A 12,883-nucleotide genomic window follows, 5' to 3' on the forward strand; every position below is an offset into this window, starting at 1 on the left:
CATGTTGAGCGAAAGTAAAATCTCACTTTAAATTAGTACGCAATCAGAAAATCACACCGAGCCATATCAGTTCAATTCATATTTATTAACATTTACATTTTAAATCTTTTCAAAACACAGAACATAGTTTTTTTTTTTTTAAAAAAAGCTTCTCACAGTCACATACTGGGAAAACTACAAAACCTGCACTGGAATAACCTTGAATGACCGATCAAGTCATAATGGACAGAACATCAAGCAGGAGATTTATCATTTTGACTAAAACACTAAAGAAAAAAACGATTTCAAGGTGATTCCTTGATCATCTTAAACTCTCAGGGATGCATTCCGTTTTAAAAGACGGCGTCAAGCAGCAGAGACAATAACTCTTCTGTTGATGAGGTCCATGTTTATCTGGGCGTCCGCCTCCCGCAGCCTCCGCTTCTGGACGCTGTGTCGAACCCCGTAGCTGAAGTAAATGATGAGGCCTGGCGAAAGCGTCGAAACGTCACATCTTCACGTACCGTCAAAAAGGTTATTCACAAACCCGGAACGACGATACGAACGGACCAGCTCAAGATGGAACTTTGTCCAAAAAATAGAGAACTTACCAAGTGCCATCCAAACGGCATATCTGATCCAGGTTTCTCCTTCGAGCTGCACCATCAGGTACGTATTGATGAAGATACTCAGCACCGGGAGGACGGGCAGGCCGGGAACCTACGAAAATACCCCGAGTTAAAGTTTGGCATTTTAGACATTTGAGCTATTTGCTTTTACATTCCAGCAGCTGAAGAAGTAGAAACGATTTCATTTAGAAACATCCAGTCCCTGTGAAGTTTTCAAACTTGAAATGTCTAAAAACAGACATTGATATTGACTGATGTGTTTTCTTTATAGCCAAGGATGAACAGGATAAGGCCCACTCACATTATTTTTCCAAGTGAAAAACTTGCATGTTACAGAAAAGTTTCACGATTCAAGAAATTCAAAATTTTCTGAGAGTTTAAAACATGTGCATTTCTGACAGCGTCGGTCATTGTGCATCAAACCTTTGTCGGCCTCCCATTGAAATATTTCGGCCATCACCTTTGCATGCCCCGAGCAAGAAAACCAGATATCCCCACCGCCAATGGAAAACACGCTGTAGCATACAGGGAAGGACATTTTTTTGCCCACCAAAAGCCGCCGCCGCCATCTTACCATGAAAGCAGCTCTGGTGATGTTCTGCGGTTGTCTCCAGATGACGACCACAGCGAGCAGCAGAGCCAGCACCACGAGGAGAACCGGCACCACGCTCCACGCCGCCCGCCTCCGCAGGCCGTCGACGGCCTCGGAGAGCAGCACAGTCAGGGCGATGACCAGAAACACTGAGGGGAGACGGCGGATTAGAGAAACCGTCATCTCAATCTTCAGTCAAAATTCCATTTTTTTTCGTGGGTTCAGTCGGGACTTGACCGTACTGTGTCCGCCACAGAGGAACCGGTAAGAATATCACAGGTTTAAAAAGAATAAAAAGAATGCAGGATGACGTACAGACGATGATGGTGAACACTCGGACGTTTATAGAGGTGCGCCGGGTCGCCCGACGCGGCGGCTTGAACAGTCCCTTCATCGTGAACGGTTCCGTTGTGTAACTAAAAGCTGGTTCTTCTTTATACCTGGAAGAGAAAACCAAACACGCCGATGTACAAAGAGAACAACACACACACACTTTAAAATGTTTAAACATGCAACACACACTATTCTAATCACTGTGTTCAATACAAAAATAGAAAAAAATAACCTGGTGTTAAAGGACATTAGACTAGAAAGAGCTACGACTTAAGGAAATTGACGCGACAGTTTTACACACCAGCTGCTCTCCAACCAAAATGTATAAAAATTCCATACAGAAATGTGAAATTACCAGTTAAACTAAATGTTCAAGGGCTAACAACTTTTCCAACATGTTAAGACGGTTAAACATCTGTCCAGAAAGTCGGTGTACATACCTCAATATGAGAATACACGCCGCAACAAGAGTGTACGCAAAGATTGTCCCAATAGAACTCATATCCACCAAAGCCTTCAGGTCAAACAGGAGCACCATAAAAGCTGAAATCCAATTCAAAAAGCATGTAAAAAAAAAAAGTCCCATGACAAATGAAGCAGAGTGATTGATCCAGTCCTCGTCTAACCATCACATTTTAGTTAATTTGCCAAGGATCCATCGTGGTCATATGGACAGCTAGCGGCGTATGTTTAACGTAATTAGCAGTGGCGGGCCGAACATTTCAGTAAGTGCTCAGTCTGAACCAATCCATCCCTCAATGACTTTTTTTTATACCTATAAAAACCACATTATGAAGCAGAAATACACTGTAAAGAGCTGTTGGGTCACAGATGTCGGCAGAATAAATACCTTTACTGGTGAAAATAAATCCCGAGCAGTGCAACTCTCTTGTGGGAGTCGAGGAGGAAAGACAAACGTCACCTTTTCGTGGTCTAGAAATCTGGCCTGTGTCTGGCAAATAATATAATCCAGAATCCTGCCGTGGAAATTATATATATAGCGAGTGCATTAACTTTTCCACGCGCTCGGTGCGCTGTGGTGCGTTCAATGGCCGTCTTGGTTGACATGACGGCCATTAAATCGACACATTTGCCTCAGTGACTGCATGGAGGAGTGTTTCTTTGGGGAGAAAACAATGTTTCCTGTGGGGTAAAAGCTGCTTCTTGGCATCGTGTATCAGGTTGTGAAAAATACTGAAATTAGCAACCATTTCTCAACGTGCTGCTAGCAACGGGGCTAACGGCAACGCCTGTGAGATTCACAGGTACAGATGACCTTGAAAGTGGACATAACTGTGCCCTGGTCAGGAAACTACTGGGTTTAGATAGTTTTTTGGGGTTGTTTTTTCTTTATAAGAATTTGTGTTCAGAATGGGTCCAAAGTCAGGGCTCACCTGCCACAGCTCCCGAGCACAGTGTGGCCAAGACTGGACTCCGTCTGCGACTCGTGTAGCGCAGTTTCTTGAAGAGCAGACCATCTCTGGCCATGGCGAACAGAACCCGCGGGATTGGAAACATCATCCCAAGGAGACTGACAGAAAGTAATGCGAAAAAAAATTCCAGAATGGTTAAAGTCAATTCAAAAAGACATTTGTTAAAAGGGACATGTGGTCATCTTCTCTTGTGGCTCTCTCAGATTCCTACGGTGGGACGGAGGCAACTTGAACAAACCGCTATCGGGGGTTTTGAAAGAGGCTCCACCTGTTTGGAGCAGCTTCCTCAGCTGGATGTGCAAACGTTTGCTTCAAGCATCTCGCTGCACAAGTTTTATCAACTTCATACAGCGCAACATAAAAGTTGCACTGTCACTCCTACAAAGAGAGAGTTGGAGATCGAAAACAATCAAGGAATACTTTTGGATTCCAAGGTCGTTTCCAAGGGTTATTTGGCCAAACATTATCTGTAACAAACAGAACGTATCCATCCCTGGTAGTTTAGACTGAAAATGGTGTGCAGCGTTGGTCAAACTCCAGCAAAGACATGATTTTGCAAGCGTCTCCCCGCTGGCACTCTCTCTCAAGCTTTCAAAGGCTTTAGGAATTTCAGTACAAAGTCACACAGACGACACATTCGTATGACACTATTTTTGTGCAAACCTCCCAGTGCAATAACTGGTTTGGTTCCCTCCTTCAGGAGACCATCTTTTCTCCCAACATCGCCGAAATTCTTACAAAAAGAAATAAATACATATGTGATCTGGACCGTTTGCCCAGGTACCTGGTTGAGAGTGCACAAAGGGATCCCACGGCCACGGCATACTTGGCCGGCTCCCAGCCGACGTACTCGAAGGCCACAGGTAGCGGACTGTGGGAGTCCAGCAGGTAGTAGGGCATGAGGAGCGTCAGCGAAGCCGAAACGCCAAAATAGGCCAGGAAGCAGATGAGCAGGGACGCCACGATCCCAATGGGTATAGCCTTCTGTGGGTTCTTCACCTCCTCGCCTGGAAAACGTCAGGCTTGGTTTTGTCACTTCAATTGCATAGGGTTATCAGCGTCTTGGGACCGTACCCGTCGCGGCGATGCAATCAAAGCGGACGAACGCGTAGAAACACGTCGCGGCTCCTGCTAAAGTCCCTTCGAAGCCAAACGCGAAGAACCCGCCTTGACCGAAGTTTACCGTTCCGGTGTGGTTCGCCGTGGCGTTCCTGCACAAAGAAAGAAGAGCTTCAGTAAACGAGTTTCAGTGCAACTCAATGATCAGTGCTTCTCGTCTTCGGGGCCCATCGTCAAAGACAAAATCGGTGACGAGGGAATAGAAGAGAATATGCTAACACTTACCAAAGTTAATCGACAAAATAAGCAGCGAACGGAGAATCGGACAGGGACAGATCATCTTTCCTGCTCAATTGGCTGCATTCTAATAAAGTTAAAATTACTCAGACACGCGAACGTATATTGAAATTCAGATTCTGTGTCGAACCGGTGCTTCATTTATAATTGGGAATTAACAAACATGAAGCTAGACGTTTTGAATTTTAGGCCCGTTTACATGACGTTTCAAGCGAAAACATCATTTTAGAAAAGGGAAATGATAAAAAAAAATATATATATTATTTTCCCACAGAAACTGCAGAAACAGTGAAAAAAGATATAGTTAAATGCCAAACAATGAGTAGAGTGATGTTGGTTGTTTTTGCAATGAAACTACACACGCATGCGTGAGGAGAGAATAATATGCCGTAAATGTCAACAACAGGAGAACAAGGACTTTCAGATTGACAGACGACAAAGTTGGATTATTATTACGGTGATTCTCAACTATAAAACTACCAAGTGAATATTAGACTGGGACTAATGACACTCGTATGGATTGTTTTTAGGCATTTCCTCATTATGTGGGGCAAAAGACAAATCTATACAGGAGTTACGAAATTCATATTTCAGGAAGTAATTCTAACTTCATCAGTTCTTTGTGGACCAGACTGGAAAATAATTGAAGGATTAACAAGGTTTCCTGTTCTTGAAGAGTAGAAAATTGGAATCTGACCCCGATTCCACGTTTTATCGCTCAGAGCTGAACCGGACCATGAAAGTGACACAGGGTTACTTGTAATCCCTCAATCTTCCAAACCAGTAAACTACAGTCACTTGATATCAGACTGAAATATGACTCGCAGTATTTCTTGAGTTGCATTGAGAATGGTCTCCTTGCTGATCCTCCAGTTCTCGATGTCGCCTTTTATGAAACCGGCGACGATGATGAAGAGCAGCACGGTCACGTTCACGGCGGTAAAAGCGATGTTGACGATGGCCGACTCCTTCACGCCAAACGCCAGAACACCTGTGAAAAATAAAAGGGGAGAAAGTGAAACGCAACTGATCTCGGATCAATCTTCAACGCTTCAATAGGCTTTGCGCAAAACGAGGAACTCGTCACCAGCGAGCAACATGATGATCCCGGCAGCGAAGAAGTCTGGGTACGGCGCCAAGCCGGGCGAGTCCATGGGCGTGCGTTTCCCCAACGTGTCGGCCATGACATTATCAATGAGGTCATCAAACGCCCCCGCCCAGGCTTTAGCGACACTCGACGTTCCTGAAAAGACAAGAAACAGATGAGACCCAAGTCAATGAAAGGGCGGTTTTTAAATCGCAACGCGTTCAACAGCTCTGGATCGGGAAGTTTCAGATTGTCGAGCTGTAAGAAGCCTGAGCTGTATCCATAGCGACTGGGACGCATTAGCAACATTATCCAAATATTAGCATCCTCTTTTAAGAGTCATCTTCAACTACGACGCTTCAACACTTTCACATTTTTTCTTGTGGTTCCAGAAAAACGTATTCGAAGTTTATCGCCACAAATCCAGCGCTCCAAGATCTCTAAACTGATTTCTCCGCTCAGCTGCAGATCAGGGCTGAACGAATGCACCAATCACCATCGTTTAAAGAATGGGTGTGGTCCTTTTCCAAGAGATCTGATTGGTTGGGAGGCGGAGTTCTGACTGCTATATAGGGTTTGACTTCCGTTGGAAAACCTCTAGATCAGGGGTCGGCAACCTTTAATGCTCAAAGAGCCACTTGGTCCCGTTTCCAACTGAACGCAACTCCCAAAGAGCCGCACACATTTTATTTTGACAGTCCCACAGGAAGACCATGCCAGGAGGACACTAAACACAAAACCTCCTTCACTGCTGGTTGACAACTTACAACTAATAAACTAAACTACATGAACTAAGCAACAAAAACACAACACAATTACTACCAACGCTACAAACCTAACATAACCCCCAATAATTACATTTAAAACACGACAAACAGAAATTCCCATAATGCATTGCAGCTCTCAGATCCTTTATCGCTACACATTATTAAAATGGAAGATAAATGTGGGAGATGTGGATTGTTAGAACCATGAGTGTGATGGTGTGTCTTTTATGTCCTGTAGTTGTTGTGTAATTCACTAGAATGTTCCGTCACTCTCAACAAGTCTGCAATGAACCTCCTGGGACTGTCTGCTTTTACTGTGAAAGGTACAGGAAGCTCCCAGTTGAGCCGCTGTCATGACCTGCAGCCGCAATTCTACGTTCTTCATGCCGTTATTGTTGTAATGACGTCACATCGCTGCGACGTTCATGACACTACATTTTACCACTCTTTGTAGCGGGACTGCGCTCTAGGTGCGCCTTGCCTCCTTACGTCCCTACGGGATGAACTGCAGTGCGACGGAGGCTCCAGGAGCCGCGAGTTGCCGACCCCTGGTCTAGAAAGAGAATTTTGCGTAGTACGTTTTAAAAAGGAGCCACGGTAGACGTCTAAGGAGCGCGGAACCACTGCGGTGTCAAGATCTGGTCAGATTCACCGTCGCGTTTCCGAGGACCCCAGCCGGTCACCCACCGATGACGTAGGACAGCAGCAGGTTCCACCCGGTCACGAACGCCCACACCTCGCCCACCGTCACGTAGCTGTACAAGTAGGCCGAGCCCGTCTTGGGCACGCGGGCGCCGAACTCCGCGTAGCACAGGCCGGCGAGCGCGGACGCCACGGCCGCCACCAGGAAGGAGACGACGACGCCGGGACCCGCCACGTCCCTCGCCACCTCCCCGGACAGGACGTAGACGCCGGCGCCCAGCGTGCTGCCCACCCCCAGGACCACCAGGTCCAGGGTGGTCAGGCAGCGGCAGAAGTTGGAGCCCTCGCCCTCCGGCTCCAGGGGCTTCTTCCGGGCGAGCGAGTGGACGAAGGCCGACGCCCCGGAGCAACACCTCCGGCTGCCGGCGGCGCTTCAACACACACAGGAGGAGCGTCGGGTGGGTTTAGTGGGGAATCTTGAATCAAGTCATGGTTTATTATTACAGTTTCAGTACATTCAGTTCACGCGCACATCTGTTTTCACGTCATCTGTAGCCAAGGCTTATTTTTGCCGAGCCCCTTAATCAACCCATGAAGTTCCCCAAGACACCAGTGATGCAACATTTTAACCAAAAAAAAAAGAAAAAACTAAACGTAACAGAAGTAATATGGAAAAGCAGAAAAAAAAATACAGACAAGTAGAACATAAAAATACGAGAAAAACGTTTTGGTTTTTTTAAGCACAGCAAAGTCCGTTCCATAAAATGATATATATGATATATTTAACATTAGTTCTCGCACAACCTTTTTCAAACACACACAATCCTCTTGTATTGTATTTATTTTGTCTTTATTTACATTTTTTTTTTTTTTTAAAGCTACGGGAAGACTTTTATTCTTCATTCGAAATAATACTTGGAATGTTTTTTTAAGTATATAATATCTATGCATTTTAAAGTGCAAGATTCTATGATTAATTTATTAGTGTTTTAATCTTTATTTATGAGTCTAATAGTTCTTTTCTGGAGTTTCATGCCATAATTTATGTGTTCTACATGTATTTTCTCAACACAATATGTCCTATTGCTAAAATAATGGTGACAAACTTCATGACAACCATTTTATTATTGTAACCCTTCCTGAAGTTCAATCACAACCTTCATAATATGATATATGACAAAAGTAAACTATACAATAGTTGAGTCACTTCCTGTGTTTCTCCTGCAACATAAAACTGCTTCTATCAGTAGAAAATCAAACTTTTTTAAGACTAATGTGTAGTTTCTGTTGGTAAATTTAGACCTTTGGTGATTTTTTTCATCTCGATGAGGTTTTTGTAGCTTTCAGTGAGACAAATAATAATGTCGGTGGAAACCAGGTTTACCTGTCGCTCATGTTCAGACCTGCAGAATCAGGATCAGGAGGCGCGAAGGACAAAGGGTGTGAAATGTCCCTCCTGTCCATTTGCTGCACGGCTGAAGTCCATTCATTCAATCAGGATGGAGGCTCAGTGCTGCCCCCTGTGGACAATTGAAGCAGCGCAGGACACGTTCACTTCAAGTTAAAGGTCAGATTAGAATCATACATTTTTCTATAGTTGCACCTTCACTCTGGAGGAATCAGGCTCAGACATTTCTTCACTTTTTCTTTTAGTGGTTTGGTGTCATTTCTTAATAAATGAGAACTTTATTTTTTTTTTTTTTAAATTGGGGTTTTTTATTTTGAAAGCCTAGCTAAACACTAAATATCCAATTTGAAGATTTACATTGTCATTTTGAAAAAAATAAGACTTCTAGTTTGACAAAATTTGGGGCTTTGACACTTTATCATCTTTTTTTGAGTGAAAATCTTATTTTGATGGGCAAATTCCGGACTTCCTGTTGGATTTAGGTCAAAAAGATTTTTTAAAGTCTTGATGAGATAAACAGTTGGATTTTTGTTTGATCTCCCTACGACATTCCCACAGGCCATGGTACCTGTTTTTGTGTTTCTAGGTGGCGCTGGAGAGCACATTTTGGAAGTCTGGCGGTTCATTTTTTAATTTTCAAAAAAATGTCGCCAGTTTTGACAAGCATGCCAAATTTGGTGAACATTTGAGCGATAACATTTCCACCTGATTAATCCTCGTAACTTTCTCAGTGATTCAGGATTATATTCAATCGATGTTTATACATTTTAAAAGCTTTAAAGGGAGTGTTGAACTTTTATTTATTTATATTAAATCCGATTTTTTTGTGACGTTTCTACTCCCAAACCATAAATTTTTATGTAAATGTTTCTAGTTTTTGATTTGTTGATTTGTACACTTGTTACCTGGAGGCTGCAGCACCGCTTTCTCCCAGCAGATGGCAGCAGAGTCTAGGGTTACCGTTGTGGGTGGGAGTACGCGCACGTGCCTGCACTCGAGCATGACATAATCCGGAAATGTGTGAAGCATGTGGAGCCTTTTCAAAATAAGAGAAAAGAAAAAAATGTTTCTTTCTTTTTTGTTTTTACTTTATTCTGCTGATGAGGCGACAAACGGTTTCAGCTGAACTCTACTGGAACAAAACGGTCAAATCACAGCACAACAACAAATAAACAACATTTTTGGAGGTTTTGCTTTATTTTATGTCAAGAAATGCAGACATTTTTCACATACAGTGCATTTTTTTTCTCTCTCATAGATTCTAATTTGAACAAGAACACTCACATGTAATCGGATACTTAGTGTGCACGTTTTCACAAAACTACATTTACATGTATTTACTGAATTGATGCTGCTGGTGCGTTATCGATGCGGTCATACAGTCCATGTACACACAATTCTTTGGGTTTGATAAATTTGTGAAACAAGTCGGGTTTTTTTTGGCGTTCTTTCCAAACACGTAAACGCCGGGGGCTCCGATTATGATTGACATGGGGTGGTACGATCCTCACGGAGGACATACCAGAGGGTAGGACAGTAATAAAAGCAGCCGAGGACAGAGAGACCAGCGCCCCCTGGAGGCCTGGCATGTGTACTACACGCCCTGAGCCGTGTTCATAGTGACGTGCGGAAACGTATGAAATATAGAGGTTTTTATTTGCGATGATTTCTTATTTTTAATCTCAACCTGTCCGTCCTTTATTCCATCACCCCCCACTACCCCTAGTACCCCCCCCACTCCCTTCATCCTAATTCTCTCCTCCGTCTTCTGCTTCCTGTCACTGTGAGAAGAGCACGTGTTTAAGATCAGCCGCTGGCTTTTGTCACGTTCGTGTCACACTCCCGTCACACCAGGTGAGACGGAAACCGTCTTAATACGACGAGCTGACATTTACCTCGCCGCGGATACGCGCTGTACACGCCACCGCCTTGACGCCCGGTCACCGTTTCCTCCGGCGCACGGGAAGCACTAATCCAGCGTCGAGTTCAGGTAAAATAAACCGTCTGTCGTCCATGCTTGTGACGCCAGACGATAGAAACGACCACATTATGTACAAAGCAACATTATTATTGCTTCCGTGTTTGAATTGGTTTCCATATATATGTGTTTGTTTTTATTTGTATTTGTTCTTCTATTCTGTTTCTTTACCAACCCTTCCTCACGTCACTGGTTTCATAACTTAAAAAAAGCCAAATTGATTTGAAGGATTGGATGTCAAGGTACATTTGACACATTTGGACGCATTATTAAGTATATTTGACTCAAAAACACAAGATATACTGTATATTCCATTGTGACGCAGTCTCTCTTGCACATTTCAGTAGATCTATGTCTTTTTTTTATTATTCATTTCAATCATGTCATTTTCTTCCCCTCAGATTTCATTGCATTGAATGTTTACATAATTGAAAACGAGCACAAAACAGATAAACTCTTAGTGGGTGTCCCTTCCTTCAAACACATTACAGATTAAAAAAACAAAACAAACAAGCAACATATTAATGGACTGATGTGCAATTTATAGAATGTTCAAATCAACTTTTTTTTAGCTCATAGCTTACAAACTAATAAAGAAATAATAAAGAAATAAAAATGTATTACCTGCAGTTAACTGACTAATCATATTTCAGCAAATTCAATGTAACATTAAACTTGAAGAGCATTTGACACCAAAATATTATTGAAAAGCAGCAACACAAAATAAAAATATTTTTTTAAATTATAAAACGTTTTTGTCATACTGTCATCATACATAATAAGAAAAAAAACATGAAAAACAAATTTAAAACATTTTCATTGTTTTGTCCATTTCTGTGTAAATGACATCGTTTTCTGAATTTTTACAAAACAAAAAAACAACAACATGCATTTTCACTTTAAACACGTGTGTACGCGTCTCAAGCAGACCTGGACCTGAACCTGAACCTGAACCTGAACCTGAACCTGAACCTGAACCTTCCACGACGGATTCCGCAGTTGTTCGGTGACAATGAAACGCCTCGTGATCAAGTCGTGAAGGTGAGACGAGCGATGCTTTATCCAGGGAAAAAAAAAGGTGACGTCTTGCAATTAGCGCCTTTTCAGTTAAAGGTAACGAGTTAAAAATAACCTCGCGTGCCGACGGGTAGAAGAGGCGGCTGACAACGCTGGATTCCCGCTGAATCTCCAGACTGCTGTTTTCTCTGCAGTCTCTTCGCCGTCGTGTCACTTCCTGAAGCTGCATGGAAATGGTGGGAATTTATTTTATAGGACAGACCTTAGGGCCGTCCGGTCGGGTGTGCTGCAGCGCCCCCTAGGACGGCCAGAGCTCCCCCAAGAAATGTGATTTTTTTTTTTCTCTCAGTTTATTTAGATACATTTTTTTACGTGTGAAGATTCTAATTTGTTGCCTGGTTAGTTAATAAATACACCAATACAAATGTTTTTTTATTTATTTTATTTATTTTATTTATTTTATTTATTTTATTTATTTTATTTATTTTATTTATTTTATTTATTTTATTTATTTTATTTAGCATGCATTAACCTTTGAACTTACTACTTCCTGTTATTACGAGCGCATTTTCTCCTGGTGACGTAATGAAACATGGGGTGCTTTTTGCAAAAATAAATAAATAAAAATAAAAATAAAGGAAAAACAATCACTGATGCTTTTGCTCTGGACAAAAACAACAACCGACGTGTCGCTTTATTGTGACGTCTCACGGTGACTGATGATTATTGCCTGTTTAGTGTTTGAGATTCGAACTGGTTCAGTGAAGTTCTAGTGTTAAAGTCTACATTCTTCTCTACATCCTACAGGCTTGTAAACCTTTCATCTTTCCCGAAATGCGCTGCGTTTGTAGAAAAGAAACTAGATTGCAGGAAAAAAAACTATTATTGTAGAAAATAAACTAGAGACCCTTAAATTCCCCAGAACCGTCACTGAAAGAAGGAGCTCCCCCAATAGCACCCGCAAAAAAAAACAACCTCTTGCACTGCAAAATTGGAATCCATGGACACTGGGGTTATTGGGGGGGGTGAAGGGGGGGTGAAGGGGGGGGGGGGGGGCAGGGAGGGCTCATTAACCCACCTACATAGTTAGAGGAGTTACTCCCAGCAATATCAATTGAGACTAATTGGCTGAAAACGTCACGTTGCTATATTAGAATTCCCCCGGGGGGGCGATGGGGGGGGCGGCCATTAAAAGCTTGACACGTCGGGAGGCGCTTTACAAGAGCATGATGGAGGTGAAGGTGTTTCTTTTCTTCTTCATTACTTTCATTCATTGTGTTTCCTCAATCCCGGGGAAGCGTCCTTGACGGGGAGAATTCCCTCCCCCCCCGCCACCCCCGTTCTGCACGGGCGTCAAGATTCTCGTCCTCTCAAGGTGAAACCCACTGCCCCCGGTGGAGGCGTTGGGCTCAGCAGCTGGATTCACAGGACACACCTGAACAATACTTTAATTATGAGGCTGATGCAACAGAAACACTTAAAAAAAAAAAAAATACAAAATCAAACTAGAAACTTGGAGCTGGTTTCAAAAGAGAAGAGCTCAAATCATTCGCTTCACCTTGTATCTTCAGAATATATATATATATATATATGGAATGACAAAACAGCAGATATGAAAAGGAGACATGATGACGGCGACGTCAATGGAAATTCTCCTGAAAA

The 12,883-nt window shown here is 42.8% G+C and overlaps 1 protein-coding gene across 1 annotated transcript; it reads right to left on the minus strand.

Annotated features, from left to right (window-relative positions):
* Window positions 1–345: 345 nt before the first annotated feature.
* On the minus strand, window positions 346–9,228 carry LOC308138643 (cationic amino acid transporter 2-like; the record flags this gene model as incomplete). Its single annotated transcript, XM_080507857.1, has 13 exons — window positions 346–467; window positions 591–699; window positions 1,183–1,349; window positions 1,516–1,640; window positions 1,974–2,076; window positions 2,928–3,064; window positions 3,751–3,973; window positions 4,041–4,177; window positions 5,121–5,313; window positions 5,410–5,565; window positions 6,864–7,249; window positions 8,203–8,221; window positions 9,132–9,228. 13 exons carry the CDS (start codon window positions 9,226–9,228, stop codon window positions 346–348), a joined length of 1,974 nt encoding a protein of 657 aa, XP_080363983.1.
* Window positions 9,229–12,883: the final 3,655 nt, after the last annotated feature.

This window comes from Blennius ocellaris, assembly GCF_963422515.1.
Source record: "Blennius ocellaris genome assembly, chromosome: 13".
In the NCBI taxonomy this organism is placed as follows: Eukaryota; Metazoa; Chordata; class Actinopteri; order Blenniiformes; family Blenniidae; genus Blennius; species Blennius ocellaris.